The 24,667-nt window shown below is 35.6% G+C and overlaps 1 protein-coding gene and 1 pseudogene across 2 annotated transcripts; both read right to left on the minus strand.

The window, feature by feature from the left end:
- Nucleotides 1-625: 625 nt before the first annotated feature.
- LOC132051394 (transcription factor UNE12) lies at nucleotides 626-5,339 on the minus strand. 2 transcript variants are annotated; one of them, XM_059442506.1, is made up of 6 exons: nucleotides 4,702-5,337; nucleotides 3,529-3,636; nucleotides 3,014-3,079; nucleotides 2,063-2,128; nucleotides 1,144-1,221; nucleotides 626-1,061 (listed from the first exon to the last, which is right to left on the minus strand). In XM_059442506.1, the coding sequence occupies exons 1-6, from the start codon at nucleotides 5,095-5,097 to the stop codon at nucleotides 825-827; spliced, it is 951 nt and encodes a 316-aa protein (XP_059298489.1). In that variant the 5' UTR covers nucleotides 5,098-5,337; the 3' UTR covers nucleotides 626-824. The 2 variants fall into 2 exon arrangements, with proteins under 2 accessions (XP_059298489.1, XP_059298490.1); XM_059442507.1 differs by lacking the exon at nucleotides 2,063-2,128 and having other exon boundaries at nucleotides 4,702-5,339.
- A 2,206-nt stretch (nucleotides 5,340-7,545) lies between these two features.
- Nucleotides 7,546-22,743, minus strand: LOC132051420 (uncharacterized; annotated as a pseudogene).
- Nucleotides 22,744-24,667: the final 1,924 nt, after the last annotated feature.

The following is a 24,667-nucleotide window of genomic DNA, read 5'->3' on the forward strand; positions in this document are numbered from 1 at the left end:
AAATGGGAAACAGCTTTCCGTCGTAGCTGCCTTTTTCATTCTCTCTCCAATGATGCATTTCAATAATGATTCAGGAGAAAATTAGAGAATTAAGTCAAACCACTTTGAGAAAACAACCACACACGCTTTCCGAAGAAAAACGACTGAACAACTTCTTTTTTTGAAAAATAATCCATTTCTGAACTATAAATCTTAGGTCATGGGACAATTTGATAACCACCCTATTAGTTAGAATTGATATGGGAACTCAAACTGTTCCAATAAATACTTGTTACTTCACCAACACAATTTGGAATGAAAAAAAATATCATTTTCTAACGAATCTTGAGTTATGTGATTTTTATCTCACTTCATTGACTGCTAAGCTATTGACCACTAGGCTACACAATCGCAAATGCAAACAAAAAGCTACTGTTATTACCACTAGCTAGCACTGAAATAGATTGCAGTTGATATATTTAGTTTGAGATTATGCCAAGTTTATGTATGAGTATTAAAGGGCCCCAATTTCCACTAGCAAAACAGAGAGACCCCACCACACAAGTGGTGCTACATCCACCACTAAACTATTCCTAGTCCCACCATTCATTTCCTTTTTCTTTTTTACACAAGAAGACACATCACATGAAGAAAAGTTTGACAATTTCTGTCTTACTAATTGAATATATCAATGACAGAAAATGGTTTACTTTATACATAACAGTAAAAAAAACCTGTCTTTCAACAAAGCTAAAAAGTACTTAATAATAGGTAAATGTAGGAACCATCCACTGCAAGAAGAAAATTCTCATGGTCATTAGCATGTTATCACCTAGGGTCTCTCTCTATGAAGGAGGATTTGTTTCTGGCTTAACAAGACTTGATGTATCTGGTGGTTGAGAGTGGTAAATTGCTGATGCAAGAGAAATAGGCATGATGCATAGTGCCTTAGACTGAAGAAATTGCATTGCAGCACCAACATTTTCTTCCATAAGTTTAGCCACTTGCCTTTCTGTGCCATCACTTGACCACTTTTCCCAGGCTGGTTGATTATTGTTATTTCCACCTTCACTGCTCTCTTCCTAAATAAGACAAAGCCACAAGTATTAACAAATAGGGTGGACAATTCTGCTTAAAAAGAAGTTCAATATAATTAAAAAGAACCTCTACTGATGATATTGGAATGTCTGTAACAAGCGGTGCAACTGCTCCAGCTCCTCCTAGCCTACTCATGCTCAACACCTGTAGCATCAAATATTATTTATAACTTAGAAAAGTTCAAAAATGTTCAATAATGCAAGAAAAAAGTATTGATTCAAAAGGAGAAGAACACGAAAGGAAGAAATCTAGTGCTATGCCCTCTATAGAGGAAAGGTAACTTTCCCATGATGTGAGTGGAAGATCCTTTATGGCATCTTATTTCACTATTTTATTCAAGTAACTTATTTGAGAGGTTTCCACTCAGCAATACTTCCTTTCAACACCATACTCGGGTGAAACTGTTTGCTGACCAATTATTTTGAACATATAGACATCAAATTCAACTAATTAGTTCCTCCGTACCAATTTATGTGGCATCGTTTGACTAGGCACAAAATTTAAGAAAAAAATGAAGACTCTTGAGATTTGTGGTCTAAAATAAACCTTAGACATGTGTGTGTCTATAAATCAAAGGGTGCCACATAAATTCGGTCAGAGGGAGTATAATTTAGCACTGCAGACAACATCCGTAAGGAAAATGCTATGCAGAAAATGACATGGGAACATTTCTTGAAATGAAAAGCCAATGAAAAGAGCAATGCAAAAGCAAGTGAAAGAATATTCCGTAGAGAGTACATTTTAAATAATTTTATGCAGAAAAACCAAGCAGGTCAAGATGCTAGTTTCTACACCTTGGAGTTACTACATGCACGACATTTCTTTTAAATTTAAAAAGTTGCAGTTATATGAAGCTCTGTGTATTATCAGTAGTACCAGAATGCATTCCTGAATTACCTTCCCGACCAAATTCAACATCAATAGGTTAAAAGGACATAGAGTGACACCTGACTGAAACTATCGAAAAGACTCTAGTTGAACTCACCTTCACTTGCAGCCGTAGGAATTTGACATAATCTACAATTTCATCAAGCATTACAGCTCTATCAGTCTGCAAGACCAACAGACAAAGGAAAGAACAGTTGATGGATATCGACATGACAAACTTAACAGATGTTATAGAACAATAATTTTAACATGTTAAATATTGTTAATGTTTATAGTTATATTGCATCAAAATAATTAGAAGTGGGTGGTTGAATGTTTGCATTAACCGATAAATGCTTATAATCTCTCAAGACCATCAATTCAACATATTCTTGTTTGGATTCTGTGTAATCCAATCTCCCTTAATTATCAATGGTATAACTAGTGGACTAATCTAAATTGAAGATCTAATTCAATCAACGTATCTAAGTATACTGAAATATCTAGATTAATCCTCTGTAACCAGTGATCTACAACTATATGTCTTGTAATAGTGACTTTATCAAAGCTTGAAATATAGACCATGATATGCATCATGCAGTATCCTCACAATAAGATGCTTATCAGCTACTCCATACTAAAATTCATGAACGAAAATAGCAGGAGACAAAGTCACTTAACCAATCAACTTCCAATTTTACATTCTTTCAGGTTGACTAAAAGACAGTGGAGAAAAGTTCAAACCCGTACACACGGGAAATTCATATCCATGAGACCCTACTAATTTTGAATGAAGTCTCTTTTAGTTCTTCATTTTGAAGTCCTTATTGCTTCTCTACCAAGAATCATAACTTGAACAGACTGAAAAAGTTGAAGAAGGTAGTGTTTTTAATTCTTCATTAATTCTGCAAATAATATCCATCATTCCTGAATCCTTAGTGAATGTATAAAGTCCAGAGAAGAAAACTGTCGAAAGAAGGGGGTTTCAATCCCCTTCTTTTCTATCTTTTCAAAAGGATGCTCACATTAAGTGAAACAGAGCTCACTATGTAGAAGAAAGAAAACTGACCTTATTGACACTGGGAACCAATTCTTGCAATGCTCTAATTCTTTCTGCTATCCTCTCTCTACGTAACTGCAGTTAAATAATAAAATCAGTTATGGTAAAGTAACAACAACAGAAGACTAGTAAACAGGCCTTTATACATAGTATTAAGCCTCCTTTTTTTTTTTTTTTTAGAATGTAAGTAGAATACATAGTATTAAACCTTGCACCAGTGTTTGGGAAAAGGATGTTTTCTTCCTAGTCCGGCTTAAGAATTATCACTATATTATCAGAAATTTCTCTTCTCAATGTATAACCCAAAAATAATATGAATTAGTTAGATGATCTCCAGTGAAAATAACGTTTCACTTCATGGAGCTTAGTTCAACCTGATTCATTTACAATGAAAAGTTGCAATGATAATAAAAAGAAGAAAGATAATTTTCTTCTGTCCAAACGCTAGAAACAACAAAAAAGCATGAACCTTGTTAAACAATCTGCATAACTTTAGAATACTTTTTGGTGTAAAAAAATCATACCCTCTCCGCAATGCTGTGTGGATCAGTTGCTTGTCCTCGCCTTGCTCTCACCCTTGGACGTATTGCAGGGGGATGAGGCATTGAAGGCATCGGTTGGCCATGAAAACCCTGTACAAGATTGAACCTTGCCATCATTTTCAATTGTATCTCAACGAAACAAATGGTAAAATCACTTGGTAAATGGTCGAATTGCTTCATATTTAGACCTCGGACTATGGTTTCGCTTTCATCACCTCGTAATGGAAAAAAATATCTTTACATATCAAGCCCCTTTTCTCTAGATGAAGCTAGCAATGCTAATCTCAAAATAAAATATCCTACATGAACCAGGTCTCAGGTCAAATCCCAGTAGAGACAAAAACTCTAGGCGATTTCTACCTATCTGTCCTAGCCTTGGTGGAAAGAGTTACCCAGTACCTGGTATCTGTTGTTGGCAAGTATCCCATGGAATTAGTCGAGGTGCGCGTGAGCTAGCACAGACACCACAATTATCAAGAAAAAAGTATATCCTACATGATCTCTAGCTTGAATACCAAAAGATACAAGTCTTCTTTGTTGGAAATAATAATTCAAAATTGTAGGAAACCAAAATTGGTTAGGATTTGGTATTTTAATTCATGTCTAACTAGGATTTATAGTCAAATTAGTATAGGAACAGGTTTTTCTTGTTTTGAGTTAAATTAGGTTTATACTGTTATAAATAGGGCTGCTGCTATTTATTTTATATTGTGGAAATTGTAGAGTGAGTTTAGAGTTTCATAGAGTTTATCAATAAAATATTTTCCTTCCTTCTTTTCAAATTACATGATTCTTTACTCCAAATCATACATGACTAAAGTCACCCAAGTACACAATAGGAAGGGAAAAAAAAAAAAAAACACAAGAATTGACTTCCCACAGACCAAACTCATACATAAACGTTTTCCCTCTGTATATTTTAATCCCAGAAATAAGGTGGAGCTAACAAATGCCACATTCAAGCAAGAACTAAAATTCAGAAAAATAGCAGAAAGGTGAAAACTTTTTCAAGAACACATTCCACAACAGTTTGCACACACACACAAAAAAATTCCAAGGAAAAAGAAACAGAACATCACAACATAGTTTTTAATGGCAACCAAAAAGAAAGCAATAAACTTTTAAACCAAGAAAAGAGATAGTAGCAATATTTACAGGTTTAACAGAAGAAGAAGCTCTGCTATCAACAACATCATCTCTAAATCTCCTTCCAGGTGCTGCTGCTGCTGCTGTTGACATATCATCCATTTTCAAGAACCCACTTTTCCCTTGTTCTAAACTCAACCCCAACGGAAAACTACCCCCACCACCCCCATGATGATGATGGTGGTGATGATGATGATACCCACCACCACCACCTAACCCAACACCAAGACCCACTCCTGAAAACTGACCCGACCCGTCACCTGAGTTTAACTGGAGCATCATCCCCTGTGGTATTGCTCCAGTTTCATTTCCCGCCATATTTTGTTCTGTTCCATTGTATGCAGGAAAACCCAAGATTTGATCAAAGAAATCATCAGGTGGTCCTTCAGATGGGTTGTTAGCCATGTTAGTAATAAAAAAGATTCAATTTTTGTTGGATCGGACCACCTTAATTTCTCAGAAAAAGCATTTGAACAATAGTTATTATGTGTTTTATACAAACTAGTAGTACTAAGTACTCACAAGTACTTGTATTTATAGAAAGAAAAAATAATGGGAGTGTGTGTTTGGCTGGTGCTAACTTTCTAAAGAACAGTGAGAGCGATGAAGAAAATAAAAGCAAAGGGGAAAGCGAATGGTGTCACTATAAAGCTTTGCTTTAAATATATAGACACATTGTTCCAATGGTGTCAACAAAAGCAATTGTTTAAGGGCGAGTTCGGTAAGAACCAAAATGTTCTGTTGAAAAATATTTTTTTTAGGAAAATAAGCAGATTTCTTATTTATTTTCTTTAGTTAGGTTTGTAAGTAAAAATATTATTTTAAAAACATTTATATGTAATGCAGACAAATACTACGAGGGCAGAGGGTGGGGTGGGATGATGAGTTGGTAGGGGGTGGGTGGTGGGGGTGGGACTCGGGTGGGCGTGAGTGGTAGGGAGGAGACAATTAATGTGCAATGTCACTTGTACGACTTATTTTCCCTACTTCCATTAGGAACTCATTTTCCTAAAGAAATTTTTTTCTTCATTTTTTTTTTGTGCGGAATGCCCTTCAAATGTCTTTGGTTTTTAATTTGCTACTCAAATTTGAAATTTTTATTTTTTGTCGTTCGTCTAAAACCCATGAGTTCTGGGTCCGAACCCCAACTCAATCAAATTTAAAAAAAAAAAAAAATCACAAGGCAGAAGTCTGTAGCAAAGTTAGGCCTGTTCGTGCAACGTTAGGCCTTAAGGCGGATGCTTGTAAAATTCCAACTACGTAAAAAAACAAAAATTGTCTGAAGGTTGAGGTGGAGTTTTGCATGCAAAACTTTGCCTTGTGATTTTTTTTAAAATTTTTACTGAGCGGGAATTCGAACCTAAAATTAAAATTTTTTTAGCGAAGGACAAAAATTAATGACCACCAATTTGAGGGACAAAATTAAAGACTAGCGCCTTTGAAGGACAATCGTGCAAATGACCCTTCTCTTTTATTAAAAAGGCCCGTTTAAATACAGTCCTTTTGTTTTATGTTTGTTTTATATTGGAAAAACATTCAAGTGGGACTAAAAAGTTTCGCCTTCTGTAAATCGGAATCAATTAAAAATTAATACTGTTACTTTTGCATAAAGGTGATATGAATAAATTACAAAATGATTGAAATAGCCATTAGCCAAAACGCAGAAGGTAGACACACTTCATTTTCCAATCCTAAATCATGGAAAATAAACAAGCACATTATAGATGGATAAACAAGAAAATAAAAATTTAACAATCCTTGTGGACTTTTGCTAGCACAATTTTTGAGTTTTTCAGTTAGAAGCAAACAACTACTATGGCCAAATGGCACCCTAGCTAAATCTGAGAGAGTGGTTAAAAAGTTGGACATAAAATAATATTTTGATGGAATTTGACCGACCTTGTTTGTCTGAGCACTTCCACTTTAACTAAACCTCAACTTTATCTAATAGATCAGTGTTTATATACTAACTCATATGTAACATCTTTAAAATATGCCAACCATTGCCTAACTCAAATTTTTAAATCACCTCCTAACCAAATCACATGGGAGTTACTTTACTGTTCTATAATCAGTCATAACTTGGCCACAGACAAAAAGAAAAATATAATCTATCTCTCTAGTTTTCACCCCACCAAATATAGCTACTCATCGCATTAAGTTATTGACCTAATTGACACAAGCTATCGTTTTTAACTATATGCAAATTAATTAATTATCTTTAATATTTAACATTATAATGACTCGGCGTGGATTAGAAAATGACTCAGCATGCAAATTAATTAATTAATTCTCTTTAATATTTAACATTACAAGACATTTTAGGCATCTAGTATCTCGTACCAAAGAATCTGGTCTTGCTAGAAAATATAGAACATTGCTGCTTTCTGTAATTTAATATCTATCTGATCAATATATTTATGTCACTAGCACGAATGAATAATTCCTTGTTTAAAGAATATGTGCTTCCAGGATTGTTTAAAAGAACCTTCAATAATGATGTTCAACAAACATATTCTGTTAGGAGGATCCTAACGTATTGTTTAATTGAAATATTTTATCTTATCTAACTTTTCATTTTGCAACATTTAAAAAAAGTCTCTTTAGTCTATGAACATGCCTCAGAAGTTCGGGCAAACTGCTCGGAAGGATTATGCAATGGAGAAAATGAACACAACTGCCTAAAGGAAAATCAACTTAAATAGCCAGCTGTCCAAAAAAAAAAAAACAGCCGGCAGATGTATAATATATGCATAATTAGTGTATAATGTTTGTCTATTGGCTAGCGGATGTGAATATTTTTAGTCGAACAACCAAATGCGTAATCCGCATTAAACACATGCAACCAATGTCTTTCCAAAGATAAAAATATCATAGAGAAAAAAAAAACAAATATAATGGTTACAATAACTAGAGGGGGATATCAGTTGTGATCTCTCAAATCCTTTTGACACCTAAGTATCTGTAGTGGCTGCTAGTATACACAACCACAAAAAACTAAAGTTGCCATGTGAAATTCTCTGACTACATCTTTTAATTGTTTAAAATAATTATACTCCAGTTTTACAGTAGAAGTTAATGAATGATAAAGATACAAATATTTCCAACTTTTACAACAAAGCTCAAGACCTGTTTAGATCTTCCTCTGGTTCCCACTCCATATTTGAGCCGAAGGGTATGCTAAAATCCATATATCCCCAGAAACCTCGCGTGCTTTTGAAAATAAAACATAAAGCTCGCGATGATTGGACGGGCATGATAAGCTGCCATTACTATTCTGTTCTATGCCGGTCTTTAGGATTGCTGTACATGGGTAACAACCACACGGGGCCATGTTTCCGTCTCCCATAACATCGCCAATAAATCACAAATATTACAGCTATTACACACACAGGGATTGCCCACCTGCAGCAGCAAACAAGATAGGAAAGGAAATATTATTAAAATGTGACTGATGCAAGCTAAAGCAACAAAGAAATTCACAAAGGATATCTAGAAGTAACAGAATTTCAGAATAAAAAGGTAATAATTTCAATACCTGTCCAGGTCGAGGATTGGACTATACACGAGCGTTTCCCAAGCAGCTACAATAAAATGCCACACTGGATTATAGTAAAGTGACTCTGCAGACCAAAACATTCTTGTATATGTTTCTAAGAAGATAAAAAGTATCCACGCGCCAATCTCGACCAAAATAAACTTTATGACGAACCGCCCAACCACCACCATGAAGAGTGAGAAAGCCACCAACCAATTAAAGAGTCTGTGATTATAGTCCTTAATAAATAAAGACTTTGACTTCTCCAACATCTGCATGATTTGTAGATATACACAATTCATTTAGAGTAGGCTGTATGAAATGGACAAGGGGAAGGTGGAAAAAACAATAATTGAACTCGCAGTAATGCATAAGCATGTATAAACAAGACACAAACGGATAAAATGGGTAAATCTGGAAACCGAGACTGATACTGCTTAATTCAAATGATAATTCATCATCTGTGACTCTTGGTTATACTTTGGACAGGTAAAGGAATTTTCCTTTGTTATTGCTTGCATTGTCTTAAGAACACTGGCAAAATCAGTTTCGCACAGTTTATCTGCACACATGGAGCAGGGGGGAGAGGTGGAACTTCCGTTTCTTAATTTCAACAATGAATTCACAGAGACACCGTATAATTTTAGAGGCCACCTCCAGCTAAATTGATTCCAAAGACGCTTCAGAATCGTGTCGACTCTTTCTAGTGCAATTTTTTATTCTTTTAACTAGAAGGGGGATGTAGTCTACTAATATTAACTAATCCAGAAAGAAAACCTACTGGAAGAGGGGGAGCAGGCAAAGCATCTCATAAAAGAACATTTGTGTGACAAATAATTTCTATATTCAAGGGTGGCTGTGCAACTAATGAAGATCAAAGCAAGAATTCGAAAGCAACATAATTACTAGACATTCTTGACTAATTCCCAAGGGATAAAAGATGATGGAAAGGATATTTTCACTTACTGCAAAAATACTATGGTTTATGTCTGTCTGTTATCCAGATTTGTATAGTCAATTATAAGTAAAAATGTATATTTGCCTAGCTTCCTGAATGTTTTTTTTCTCATCTGTTAATCCAGCTTGATGCAATTAACCTACATATTCACCAGCAGACGGTCAAGTCTCAATCCATGGCTCACCTTTTGGGTTCAATTGTATACTTAAGGTAGGGGCTTCCTGATAAAACACATCCTATTTCTTTCTCTTCTCCAACCTCCCAACACAACCAAAAGCAATATTATGGTAAGAGCTGAAGTGTACACGCAGTATATTGAGAAAAATCTTTTTGATTAAAAAAAAAAAGAGAAAAAAGAAGCAAGTACTAGAAACTAAATGTATTAAACCTTCATCATCCGCTTTTCGTAGTTGATTTTAGAAGGTCCGACACATTCACTGTGAAAGCTTTGGTTACACTGGATGAAGCCAGCATTAAACTTTGCCATCGTAGGAAGTCTGAGGACCTGAAGATTGTCCATTTTGTCCTCACAGCTAGTATACAGAGCCTCACACAGCTTTGAGGATTGATATTCATTCGCCAACATGATATTCTTATGCACCTGCAGTCCATGTGGCAATAAGATAAAATTTGAGAATTACATAAACCTATGCTTGTTCAATCAATTTTAAACCTTTTCAATCTCTTCATCCAATTGATCAACTGATTTTTTTGCATGGTGACGACCAAAATGCTGTGCGTCAAAGACGTTCATCGCCGCCTGTCTGTGCTCTTCATGAGCCTTTTGCAAAGACTCAGCTGGCATTGGCAAAAGCACGCTTGCCATCCGCTCATTGTACAGTTTTAGACACCGCTCCAGGATACCCTTGTTGAAGACTTCCACAAGCGACCCCGTGGATGGAATCTCCCCTTTATTCAACGCATCAAGAATCTGGAAACAAAGTTGTCATTTAAGAGCAAAAGTTCAAAAAAAGGTCGTAAGTATACAAAAGCGATTGATTACAATCAGGACAATTGGTGGATAATCACCTGCTCAAGGAATGATACAAACTCCTTCCCGTTGAGAGATTTACCCTGGACAATTTTTGGACGAATAATAGATGCTACAACTTCTTTTAATTGCTCCCTCTTCTTGACATAAAGAGGATCCAGCTCAGCATCCTTCATATCACAAAGCTTTGTGCGCTGAAGATGGGGCTGTTAAAGAAATATGCGTGTTATTATATCTAAGCGCATAACTCTGGGAAGTTCTTATACAAAATGCTCAAATCTAAAGGCATACCAAGTTTGCTATAATACCTTAGCATGTGTCTTTACTATCCAAATACCAATGCAACTACATAACAAACAAAAATTATTTTCCTTCATTTTCTGGGGAGAGAGGTAGGATGGGATTTGCGAGGCAGGAGTCTAGGAGATGATAAAGCTATTATTTAGCAACCATACCTACACTTACGGACATTAAATGATACCTTTCACATATAAGTTTAATCGGGTCTCCATTTCCCTTAAACCCCCACCTACTTCAGGGAGTGGGGGGTGGGGGGAGGAGAGTCCAATATGATGCTATAATTGTATAGCGTGACTTGCTTAAGCAAAACCAATGTCTTATGAAAAGCGAAAAGCGCCAAGGTCTGCTATAAAGCGCATTCAAAAAGCACATGCTTTTATAAAGAAAGTCGCAAATGAAGAGAAAAATGATCAATGTGTGTGTTCATAGGGTTTTGCTATTATCAGATTAGTGTTGTGTCTACTATTGTATTCCATAGAGTACTCCTAGTAGAAAAATAATAACATAGTAACGGGAAGGACATTTAATCATAGTAACGGAAAGGACATTTTTGTCTTTTGACCAGAAAAGCTAAACCCAACTTTATTTTCTCTCTTGGTATCTCGCCCTCTCTTATTTTCTCATTGATTTGTCAGTGGTTGCCGGACCTCTGACTAGATTGGCCCCTGTTAAACTGCGGCAGTAACACGGGCAATCTCTCTTTAACTCCTGATGGGTTTTGCTGCCAAATATAGTGTATTCATCATTGACTCGATCCCCAAAATGCAGTGCTTGTTGTAGATCTTATGCTTTTTTTTAAAAGCCTAGTCAGTCATCCGTTACTTTGCAATTCTAAGGGTGTCAATTGGAAGCATAGCATGTGAGCTTGGACTACGGGATATCAAAAAGGAAGTCAGACTGGAGGCATAGAGAAATTGCTGATCTAGAGAGCTAATGGAGCTTTCAGGAGGGAAAGAGATGAATTAGGCAGGAAGTAGCAGCACTAAGTGCAGGAAGTTGGGATGGTAGAAGTAGTGGCAGCGTCCGAAAATGGGCAAAAGCAGAGACAACAATGATGGTGGCATTGAAGACTATAGGAGGTGAATTGGGTATAAGAAAAAGACGTGTGTTTGGCACAAAGGAAAATGTTTGGACTTGAAAATGGTTGTTTGGAAAAGGTTCTCCGGTGTAGTGTTACTGGAAAATATTTATTAAAGCTTGATAATAATATCAGCAAATTGGATAGTGCTCCTATTGGAAATTTTATGAAACTTTGAGTGTTAAAGATTGATAACAAAGTCTAAATTAGAGTTGGAATAGTTGAAAAAAAAATTCAGCCTTTTGATGGAAAACGTTTTCCTCAAAAAATACTTTAGGGTAATCAAACACCAAAAAATGACTTCCTCATGGAATTTTTTTTATTGGAATATGCTATAAGTTTGGGTAATCAAACACCAAAAAATGACTTCCTCATGGATAAAATTTTATTGGAAAAGGATTTCCATCATACCAAAGATACATACATCATATTACTTTTCATGTCTTAATGGATATTTACTGGAATAAAAAGTGGGGAAAATGTTAGCAAACTTATGTGTGGTGTACGCATGCACATCTATATATATATATATATATATATATATAGAGAGAGAGAGAGAGAGAGAGAGAGAGAGAGAGAGAGTAATGCAAGAAAAGAACTATAATCCAAACAACAATTATACGGATAAATGAACTGAAAAAGTAAAATTCAGCGAAAAATAGTATAGCCTCAAAGGTTGAGTGATGGTAACTTCCTATCAAAGCAAAATAGTGTATCAACAATGAGAAATTATCCTTGATCAAAATTAAAACCAAAAGAAATGACGGAAGAGAAAAGAGTTGGAATTTTTAGACTTATCCAACAACATGCCCAATGTAATCTCACAAGTGGGGTCTGGGAAAATCTAGACTTATCCAAAAAAAATATCTATATAGAGAGTTGGAGAATCTTGTAAATATAGTCACATTGACATACAGTATTTTTTTAACAACAGTGGTGATCGAGCCAACTCGCTGGATTTGAACCCTGGTCTCCAAGGTTTGCACCCACCTAATTGACCACTAGGCCACACCCTTGAGTGATAGTCACATTGAGATACATATAAAGATAACATGAAGGAAAATTCGATTAAACTAATATTGGTTAGGGGCTGACAGCACAAATCTAAGTCAACTTTCCACCTTCGCCAATCTCGAATATTCAACAATGTGAAATAAATTAATTCTCTTTCGCTTTTTTTTTTTTTTTTTTTTTTTGGTTATCTATAGTTTACAAATATAAGGAGCATAGTTATAGCAGGCCGTTGCAGGAAAGGGATGTAAAGAGGTTGTAGTTGAAGAGGAGGTTGGAAATAAGTTATCAGTATGATTTATAGAGATCAGAAAGTAGTGAATTTTAATAGTAGAGTAGGCCACTTCCTATTATCATCGGGTGGCTGGACGGACATCTTTTTGGCGGTATCAGTGCATGCTCAATGAATTCAGGCTGTTCCCGGATTATTTTCTAATAAAGCTACCAAGAAAAGAAAAACCTAATGGCATCTTCTTCAAAGGCAAGATACAATGACCATAAGAAGAGTGGGGACAGAATAGCCTGGGTCCTTGCACCTAAAAGAGGTGCACACTTGGACAGCACAGAGAAATAATACATCCCAAAAGGTGCACAGATCACGTAGAGAAGCAATATATACCTAGAACTATAAAGGACGGTTTTAGGTTAGATATAACATCTGGTGATTGTTGCAGTCACAAAACTATCTAAACGACAATTGAATACTTTTATTGCACTAAGCTGTGAAATGCAAAACTCAAGGAAGAAGAAAAAGATCAAAGGACAGAAGAAGTTAAGGCATACTTGTGGTAAGCTGAAGGCTGTGCTATTATCACCCATAATGGCTAAAGAATCTCGAATCTGGTTCACCTGAAACCATGCATTACAATTAAAACCAATCTATTAAGGCAAGAATCTTCACCATGTGAACTCAAGATTATAAAGAGCACCTGATCAATATTTTTATCACCTGTGGAAACAGAATAAGCAACCATAGTTAGCTTATATTAGGCTTCATAGTTATTCATTATGCATTTATATAAAGGTAACTGAACCAACCATCACTATTAGGGACATGTCGTAGTGCTTCATCGACCATTTCTTGCACAGATTTTCCTTCTGTAAAAGGTACAAGCTCAGACAAATTACAACAGAAGGAACAGAAACAAAAGGCATCTCGTTATTAGATGGAAGAGAACATACTGAGTAAACACTGTGATAAATTTTACATTAAAAAGATTATATTCAGCACTTCAGCTCATTTGTTCATGTCCATAAAGGATGTCACATACACAAATTGTCAAACAATTGCACATATGAATCTTTGGGACATCATTTCCCTACTTACGCAGAAAATCTCGTTGGATGAGCCATAGTAGCTTTGCAGGTTCAAACGCAACATCTTGCCCCTACACAACATCCATCAACTGAGCATGTCATATAACTTGTTACGCAACTTTTCTTTCATTGCCCCTTTCAAATGAGGTAGAAAATTAATAGGCTTTCATGACTCCGAAATGCTTACCTTAACTCTGGCCGCAAGGAGAGCAGAGATACAACAATGAAACAGCAGAGGGTCAGAAAAGCAACAAAGAGAATGGAAACTTTTGAAACAAAAGTTTGTCAAATATAAACTAGAAACTTTTGAAACAGTTTGTCAGAATTGAACCTTCCATAGAACTCCTCAGCAAGTTCAACTGCGAATGACAGCCGGGATATGTCAGCTTCACGTATCTAAAACATACAATACAACACAATGCACAAAAAAAGATGATTAGGGAGAGCTTATACATTTAGGAAAATAGGACAGGAAATAAGCTACCAATCTCAGAGTCAAAACTTTAACCATTCAGTTTCAGTTTAAAAAAAAAAAAAAAAAAAAAAACAATTGCCCTACCCATATGTAGACAAGAATTGGTGGAGCAACAACTGCTTTTAATACAAATAGACCAACCATTGTATTCTTTGGTTATCTTCTAGCACTTGCTCGCCACTTATGCCGTTAAATGAACTTAAAGAAAATTCCTATGTGATGGCAATTATATTTTGCTCAGCTGGCAGACTCTTCATCAGTTAAGTGTTGTGCATCACCTACTTACATTGAATAACTCCAGTATTGGAGTAAACACTATATACCACAGTATATAATTGGTACTTGCCAAACGAACAAAGAAATGCAAGCTACACACAACCCATCTCTAGTTTATTAGTTAGTAATTTTTTATTTTTTATCCATGTGTAATTGGGTTAATGTGGAATTAGGCACCATGCTGCCTGCTGGCATGTTCGCCAATTAGCACATGAGACCACCAAATATTATTTTTTTAGACAGTGTTGTCTCGGTCAGCTTGTGTGCACCACAACTATTTCATCGAGTACCTGCTACTTCCCACCAGTACAAGTTCCGCATAACTCCGTCCACCAAGACTTAGACAAATGGAAAGAAATCTCCTAATATTTTTTTGCCGTTGCTGTGATTTGAAAAAAAAAAAAAAAACTAAAAAGTAAAATAACCAATCATTTGGGTGGTTAGGTTTTCTATTTGTATCTTGACTAGTAATATCGAGACTACATTACTATCGCATCTAATAAGTAGAGTGAGTGGTCGTTCTCATTCCCCATGCTGGCATGTTCTCCACTTAGCACATGACACCTTCAATTATTTTTGCCACACATTTTCAGGACTTCTTGCTCGAAAAGAAAAAAAAAATAACAAAAAAAATAAAAAATAAATAAATAACCATTTGGGTGGTTAGGTTTATGGTCATTAATCTTTCAGTTTCTGCCTTAAGAAATCCTGAAAGCACACACTGAAAATGATCAGCAGTTATATGTTTGAAAAAACACAGGGACCAAATCGCACTAATCCTATAACACAAAATTGAAAACCAGAAGTTTGCCACATTAGCATTTTAAGTCATAAAATGTTATTCAGCGGAATAGCAGCATCAGTAGCTGTCAAGTTGTATTCTCCTTTCTCAATCACAGGATGAGTCAGAAGAATCACTATGAACAAAAGAGCTAATCAGAGGAAAATAAGGAGTATTATTCTCTATTACATGAACTCTTGTATAAGAATGCCAATTATTTCAGGTAACACAATAGCCGCCTCAGTACGTACATGTAGAGCATTTAGTTGGTCCACATGTAATCCAAGCCCAGTGAACATTCACAAGGTAATTTGAAATGATTAAATACTCGCATGCCAATGCTAGTAATGTCAGAGGCACCCATAAAACGGCACTTCAGTGCAGGCACCAACACATGCGTCTCAGAGACATGAGCTCTTTCATGAAGAGAGTGGCACTAAGTAAGGTGATGCATTTAATTGTTAACAGAAAATGTTATAGAGAAATATATTGGTGATTAGTAAGAGGAAGTTTAAGTTTTAGTACGAAAAAAGGTAGTCAGTAAATCTGGACTAGAAACTTAAAACTGTATCTACATCTGATCAGGGACTTAGAGGGATCAAACTTGATTGACAAGGTTTTACCTCCATACATTTTGCTAATGCAAAATTTTCAAATACTTTGTCCACATAATTATTGTTTGTGTTTATAATTTTTTTTTTTGGCATAAAATTTATATTTTTTGAAACTCTGCCAGTGTGTTTCGCATCCTATGTGAGCTTGCACTTTCGGTCCAAGCCTAGTTGATTGCCAGCAAAAAACTAGTCAATTTATGATCAAACAAAATGGATATTAAGCATTCATATAACTGAGATCAACCTATTGGGATTGAAGTTTAGTTTTTGTTAATTTACATTCTTTATTCTTTTCTTCATCCATGCCATTTTGCACTATATACACGTGCTTTAGCTATGCTTTGCACTTACTGAAGTGTAGTTTTTGTCAATTTACATCCTTTATTTTTTCTTCATCCATGCCATTTTGCACTAAATACACGTGCTTTAATTATGCTTTGCACTTATAGAAGTAACAAATTTTGATGCCTTTTTACGTTGTCACCTTGGACAACACAGTGTAATCCTCTGCTTCTCATCCCATCATGTTGTCACTGACAAAATAATAGCTCTCAAGAAATTTGTGATGACATGGTTGCTAAATGTGTGAGGCTGTTCAGTTTAGTTTAATCATCAGATAGCTTGGGACATTATTGTCCATGCTTCTTTATCACCTAAAACCCTACTAGAAGCTATATCAATGTGCTTTGAGTACCAAATTATGGCCATTTTTCCTTGAACAAATGCTCAATTCAGAATGATACACCCCATCTCATCCATCCTATGGCTATCCCTCACTATTGATACTTGTAAGTACATTCAAGAAATCCACTATCCGCATCTATCATAATATCAACATTTGAAGTAATCGAAGAAGGACATAAAAGTGTCCCATTCCTATCATTTATCTTCCCAAAAGGAAAAAGTTATAAGAATCCCAAGACATTACAAAACATGAGGAGAAGTTCAAAAAATGTGAAATTTTGCTAAACAGGGTAGAGGAAAATCTAGGAGGCTACCTCACCTTTTGGGAAGAGATTTTGACGAGGTGGGCAGATTTAGCAAGGCCGTTAAGTTTGCTATTGAAAAAAAGAAGGAAAGGTACATTTTTGGAACGACAGTGTTCTCTTGCGGGGGACTTTGAGGACGGAAAATAATTTCCCATTGCAGATTACAACAGTGCAATGGTTGAGAATGTGGCCTCAAGGTATGAAGACACTATTTTATTTGGGACATCCAGTTTAGAAGAGCACTAAATTAATGGGAGTTAGAGGACTTGCCTTAATAATTGGTTCATCTCAATCATATGAAGGCGGCTCTGAAGGAGCTGGAAATGGACATGAGAGTTTCACCTCAAGTAATTATACGATATGCTGCTTGTTAGAGAGAGGAGGAACTTCCACATGGGGCTATTTGGGTGCCCAGTCACCTAAGAAGTTAAGTATTTTGAATTACGAGATGCTTGGGAAGCTAGAAAATTGGAGCGAGAGGATGGTGCTGATACTAGCTGGTGGTTTTGGTCCAAGCAGCAGAAGATGTCAACCAGCTACTGTTGTACATTGCAGTATTGCCTCAACACTATGGAACTTGACACTATATAATTACCACAGGGATCAGTTAGAAAATGGAAGGCAAGGAATAAAGGGAAGAAATAATGACCTGGGAAGTTACTCGGCGCGTGATATGGACTATTTAGAGAGGGAGAAATAGAAGTGCTTTTGAAGGAAGGAAACAACAGCCTCCCAAATTTCAAACATCACTTTTGCGCTTTTGCGTATCTGCTATCTCTTTTTTTTTTTTTGAAATTGTCACTTTTGCATATCTCTTGAGCGCTTATACAATGTTATTCATTGAAAGTAACACATTTGTTGTGTTGAATTATGTTACTGCCTCATCTAAAAGCTTAATCCACATGTGGGCCTTATTATTTTTCATAGGTCAAGCACATGAATCCTTTTTAACTAAGGATGGTTGTAAGACTCAAACTTAGGACCTCTATTTGCTCTGATTCGTGATGTATTGTGTGACAACCTGATTTAAAAGCCTATACTGTTAGAGATGGCACACTTCTATTCACTTAATTATATCTTCAACAAATATAGCTTCTTTTTTGCTTTGTATACATCTTGTATCCCCAAAAGGTTGCCAGCGTAACACTTACTCCTTTCTTTTTCTTTATCCCAAAGATGGTATAAGAGCCAACTTGCATGCAGCTCGACTGTTCCACCAACACGTGTCAGGTAACTTTACCCACCAAGACTTTGACAAATGGAAAGAAATGACCGAGCCTTTTTTACCATGGTTAGAATTTGAACCATCTTCTCTTGTGGTTTTCATTCCGCTTTATTGAGCTTGCAGACATACAAAGACCATAACCTATTCCAGATAATGACAGGCGCACAGGAAAACGAGATATTATCCAGCGTCAGCGTCAAACCCTGCTTTTTCGGCCAAGTATCGGCAGCAGAAAATAACTCTCCATATGTCGTACATCACACCCTTGGGAGCTATAACACTTACCCCCTTAATGAATAATCACATTCTGGCAAAGAGTTGTTGAATTGACCAATTTACCCCCAAGAAAATAAAGCTTACGTAAACCAACTATATTATCACTATATTTCTAATTGTTTGCTTATTTTTTCTCCAGCAACAAAAGCAATAAGACCGGTAAGAAGCTTTTTCTTCTTCTTTCAAAGTCTCTCAGACGTTATAGATTGGATCATGTTAATACAAGCATTTGGCTTGTTAGACAATTGCTATTTGCTTGAAGACATGTGTTCTTGTGTAATCTTTTGATGTAAGAACTTAGTAAGTTGTTTGTACAAGTTCTTTTTTGGGTAACATGTATGTTGTTATACATGTTATGATTTGTATTTTTCTTTTCTATTTTTACAACCCCAAGTTCCAAGTGTTCTAATACTTACTTTAAACTCATCATACTTGAGGAAATGCATGGAGCCAAGCTTTCTAATGATAGCTTAATTGTCTGAGTACATCATCATCATTACATTCTGGAGCCAGATTCAATAGGTCAGCAAAAATTGAAGTTCTTGATCTATCATATAATTTAAAATTGCATACTCATTCCATAATCTGTTAAGCAGCATGCTTTATAAAGCAAAATAGAAAGAAGATACATCTTTCGCTTTCATTCTTTTACTTTTTGAGATGGATAGAAGGAAGATAAAGTAGCTTTGAAGCAGAGAACAATATCATGCAGAAGCCTCGCTATCAAGAAACTAAGCCTGGTCATAGTTTGAGTAAAAATATGGTTTGTCCCTCCCCAACACAACCTCCACCCCCCACCCCCTTCATAGGAATGGTTGTCACAACTTTTTGTGAGATAATAATCGCTACCATTCTCCAACGACTCATCTCCACAGAGGGGATACATTCTCCAGATATCATCACTCGACACTTCAGGGACAATTAAAAAATAATCGGTTCTGTTCCAATAGAATCCACAAAACTCAAATTGTACATGTTTCACCAACTTACATTGTCATGGCTGAATATAGAATTAAAATGAGGACTAATCTGTACAATTTCATAGAAAAGAGAGTGGATATTATGGTAAGAGCAACATACCGTCTCAGGGAGATTATAAATAAGCACAGAACTCATAACAGCTGCAAGGGCAAAAATCCTGAGAATCAAAGGCACCCAGAAACAACCGCGGTTAGTCATATATATATGTTAGACTACAACATCTGAGGATTAGCATATTACCGGTCATCATATACATTAGATTTTCCAATGCTTTCAAAACCTTCCGTGTCAAGGTAAAAAACAGAAGTTTTTACTCCGTTGATATCCAGCTCTACTGGAGTGCCCCAAACCCATATTCCTGGAAGAAAAGGAAAGGATGAAGTTAAATGATGTCCAAATCTCTTTTTGAAAGAACAATGTCCAGCAAAATCTTGCATGTAAACCTTTTGTCTTTGTATCACGCATATGCCCAACACCGAAACCTGCAAAGATAGAACTCCATCGATCAGTTGCTGAAAAAACTGCAGAAAAACCTTACAGCTACCAAGCTAACAGCAAACCTTAACCTAAACAAAAAATGATGCCAGCTATCAAAAGAATAGGGCGCACCTTCATAACAAGACAGGGAAAGGAGCTGATTAAGAGTAAATGATTTTCCCGAACGATATGGACCAATAACCTGGTCAAATAGTTTACAGATATGTCAATATACCAGAAAAGGCATTGGTGGCAAATAAAATTTAGGTAAGGAACGGCTCAGCAACCAACTTCCTCCAACAAAACCATATTCAGATGCACAAAAAGACAGATAATAGATAATCCAAACCAGTGCATGCAAAATTTAAAAAAACACACATAACAGTACTCCCTGTTTGCCAGCAAAACTAACCTAATTTCCTTTTTGGACCACTCTGAAAAGAAAAAAATTGACTTTTTTTCTTTTCAATAGAGAATTTTTGTCTTCCTTTTTTCTTATTTCTCCTTCTAACAATTAGACAAATATGCGATTACATCTATTCAAGATTATTTCAAATTGATGCAAAGAAAAAAGAATTGAAATGGCAAGGGTTAAAACTTGATACAATACCTTGCCAGCTAAATATTTAACTTTCCATTTCAAAACAGTTATTTTGAATAATTTTTTTAATCAACGCAGTTATCTGTTCGGACATTTTACTAGGGGTCACCATGCAAGTCATACTAAGTATAGTTTAACGAACAGGGGTGACAAATACAGAACAGGACCAATCCTTAAACATAATAATTGAAACTTCCATGCAATAACAGGGAGACTCAAACTTCCATAGAACTGTGCAAGAGATGGTAATTTTTTTTTCCTAAGAAATGACAGGCTTTTTTTTTTTTTGGATGACAAGGGAACCTGCAGCCGGTACCCTTCGGGTGAGCACAGGGGAAAGAAATGACAAGTTTTAAGTTATAACAAGTGCTAGATACTAATGCAAAACCTACAGCAACAGCTGCAATGGGTGTTGTTATCTTCTCAATTGCCTCCAATCCTTCTCTTGCAAGGCGAAGTTTTGTGTGACCTGGATCAGGCTCTATAATAGGAAACCTGTCAAGTAGAAAGATACTATATGTTGAAACAACAAACGGCATTCCAGTAATAATAGAAAGATAGCAAACTATGTACATCCATACGCAAAGATGACATAAAGCTTGTGTACATTTAACTAACTGAAACCAACTTGCATGTAAAAGGATTATGAGATGACATTGATCATATGTCATAGTGCGAATAAATAATCCAATTCTAACACACACACGAAAACAATAATATACTGCAAAGATTCTGAGCATTCATGTTCTATCTGTCCAAGCTGTAGAGATACTCATTAATACTGATCCTTATCTTTTTCTCTATGCAAGGAAGTCCAGGCCAACTTGCATGTAAATCGATTATTTCACCAGGTATCTGCATCCTCCCACCAGCGCACGTTCCATCTTAGGCATATGGGAAAAATCATCTAGGGTGTGTTTGGTGTGGAGGAAAACATGTTTCTAGAAAATGTTTTTCAATTTTATCATGTTTGGTTGGTCAAAATATTCTGGAAAACATTTTCTCTAGGAAAACAAGTTCCTTAAAACTGAAGAAAATGACTTCCCTAATAAAAGTAGGGAAAACAAGTTCTATAAGTGGCATTGCAAGATCACTATCTCATCCCTACCCACCCAACACCCCCAACCCCCATCTCTTGACCATCCCACCCCCGCCACCCCCGAACCCCACCTCCCACCCCATAGTGTTTTGCTAGATTATGTATAAATGCTCTTGGGATAATATTTTTTTGCTTACTAACCAAACACTAGAAAATAAGTGAAAACCCCACTTGTTTTCCAAGAAAACATTTTCCTTCGTACCAACACACCCCTAGCGTTCCACCTTTAGGTATGGTACCATACAGCTTATTATGTATGAACTTTATATGACTGGCAAGCTAGTCTAGATAGAGTGAAATGAATAATGAGGATTCATACAGCCAATCCCAACTAGCTCTAGATTAGACTTAACAGTAGTAGTTGTTATTGTTGTTGTTTATAATGGACATGCTCGCCATAAAAATAAAGTTAATATGGGAATCCTACCTAATGAATATCATGTGTAAACACCAGTACAGGTTCAATCAGTCCTAAATGACCACTATACTTAAAACATGTTAGCAGTCATCAACTCATAAGAAAATTAATTAACTGATTTGAACCTATGTCTCACTGGGCATAGCATTTTACACTAACATTACTATAGATCACAAGAAAACACAAGGATTTGAACCCAAATAACTCAAAGTAAAGATCATGCAACAAAAGGGTATGTACAAAATTTCTAAAAAAGTCTTACGCTTGATGAAAATTCTCAATACAATAACACCCAGATGCGAAAAACCAAAGAAATGTGAAAATAACCGAGATTTGCCAAGAAAGCTTCATTCTTGATCTGTGGATTCAACTGTTATCTTGAAAATGCAATAAAGTTACAAGCATTGCAAGGAACAAAGTAACTAACAAAACATAGAAAACTGAAGAAATGGGATTTCAATTCTTGAAAAAAGAAGTCATGTGCAAGGGTGCACGGTAAGGATCGTGGACCCGTTTCTTGAAAAGATTGGTTTTTTATTACTTTTTTGGGATTTGATATTTTGGGGTTTCAGAGTTTATGTGATTCTTGTCCGAGTAGAAGGAATTTGGAATGTGTAATAACGAAAAGAAACTTTTATGAATTTCCTTTTCTTCCAAACGTGGCTAAGGGTATTATTATCATAGTTGACCCCAAAATTCTAAGTACACAACTTGTTTGGTGTTAAATTAAATGGGCTATGACTTGGGAATTGAGCTATGATTCGTAGAGCATTGACATTTGGGACTCATTTAAGGTATAGCCAAAGTTTGTAATTCCTTGTAAATTTAGTCAATTCATAAATAAATTCCGTCATGCATGATTGAAGTTGTCAAAATTTTTGTTCCCAATTTTGCTAAAAGGCTGGCGTATTGCTTTGCAAGCAAACTTGCGACTTGCGCATATGAAAGTTTGACTTGTCAAAGTTAATTTCCGACATACGCGTCTGAAATTTAGCTTGCCGAAAACTTAAGAGATTAATGCTTGAACATCAAGCATATACTTTATATCAAATTTACTAATTAGAATTCAGAATCTACTCATAAATTAGGGTAAAAAATCAGTATATGCACATTACGTTTATCGATAGCCTCATTGTTCAGTAGGAGTAAAAAACCCGAAAGAAAAATCTAGTTTCAACATCTTATAGTTTGGGTTTTTACGTCGACGAAGAATTTTTTATTTTTATCACTAGCGTTCTTCGTTAAAAAGATGTTGCTAAAAGATGTTTTTTTTATCCTGAGATGTTATTGACTAATCAACAACCAACCCCTTTTTTTTACTACTTCCGTGCTTTGATCGTTATACATTAAGTTTCTTTGGGTTTCTTTCTGTCTCCAAATGCAAAGTTTGATTTTCACAAATCTTGCGCAGAGGAGGAGAAGGTTGAGGAAGTGCTTTTGTGTAAAGTTCTTAAAATTGGCCACAAGTTAAGTAATTTGGAGGAAAAAAATAGATATAACTTAAATAGTATGGTGAAAACTGACAACCATATTAGTTAGGAGAGAAAACATATGTAGTCACCCACAATGAAGAAGTTTTAGCCGTGTAACTCTAAATATTCATTTATCAGAAATAGCCATAAAACTATAACATTCAACTACAAAATGAAATTGGATCGAGGCTACACAACTTGTTTGGTCTAAATTGAATGGGCTATGATTCATATAACGATCGAACATTAACACTTTGGGACCCTATTTAAATTATAGTTGAAGTTTATAAGCTTTTATAAGTTTAGCAACTTCAGAAATAACTCTCGACATACGTGATCGAAGTTAAAAAGATCCACGTCCGAAGTTTTGCTTGAAATTTGGCATATCAACTATCGCTTGTATAAGTAGACTTACAATATACGCATCTGAAGTTTGGTTTTCCAAGGCCACTCTGATATAGATACTTTGAAGTTCGACTTGTCAAAGCCAAAGTCAGAAATTATAGTATTTGAATTTCAGGCATTCATGCATGAATTCAGGCATATCAATTTTACTTATAATAATTGAAAATCTACTCATATGTTTAAGCAGATAACCAGTGTATGCATATTAAATTAATTTGTTGCCTTATTGTTCAAGAACGAAGAACCCAAAAGAAAGAATCAATTTCAGCATCTTCTACTAATTCGAGTTTCCGAAGAATGTCTTGTTTTTATTGAAGGCTGGGTTCTTTCTCAGATTTTTTCAATTAGTCCTCGATAAAAAAGATGTTGTTAAAAGAGATTTTTGTATCCTTAAATCTTATGGACGAATAAGCACAAAAATCATCTTTTACTACTTCTATGCTTTGATTGTTATGCCATTGAGTTCCTTTGTATTTTATTTTATTCTTGATTTAGATGCATAAAGCCTCAGTTTTTCATGCATCTTGCACAAAATTAGAGGAATAATTTATTTTTTTTAAGTTCTACCCAACAACACGGTGGGGATTTAGAAAGTGGAGGAAGATGAACGTTGTTGTCTAAAGTTTTTAATATTGGCCAGAAGTTAAATAATTTGAAAAAGGATATAACTTAAACAATATGGTGGAAACTAGT

Source organism: Lycium ferocissimum, chromosome 1 (genome assembly GCF_029784015.1).
Source record: "Lycium ferocissimum isolate CSIRO_LF1 chromosome 1, AGI_CSIRO_Lferr_CH_V1, whole genome shotgun sequence".
In the NCBI taxonomy this organism is placed as follows: domain Eukaryota; kingdom Viridiplantae; phylum Streptophyta; class Magnoliopsida; order Solanales; family Solanaceae; genus Lycium; species Lycium ferocissimum.

Coding starts and splice junctions, on each gene's coding strand:
- LOC132051394 (XM_059442506.1), bottom strand. CDS start 5,097: ATGGCTAACAACCCATCTGAAGGACCACCTGATGATTTCTTTGATCAA. Junction 2,129..3,013: donor TGGTTCCCAGTGTCAATAAG/GTCAGTTTTCTT, acceptor TTGGTCTTGCAG/ACTGATAGAGCTGTAATGCT. Junction 1,062..1,143: donor TTCCAATATCATCAGTAGAG/GTTCTTTTTAAT, acceptor TGTCTTATTTAG/GAAGAGAGCAGTGAAGGTGG.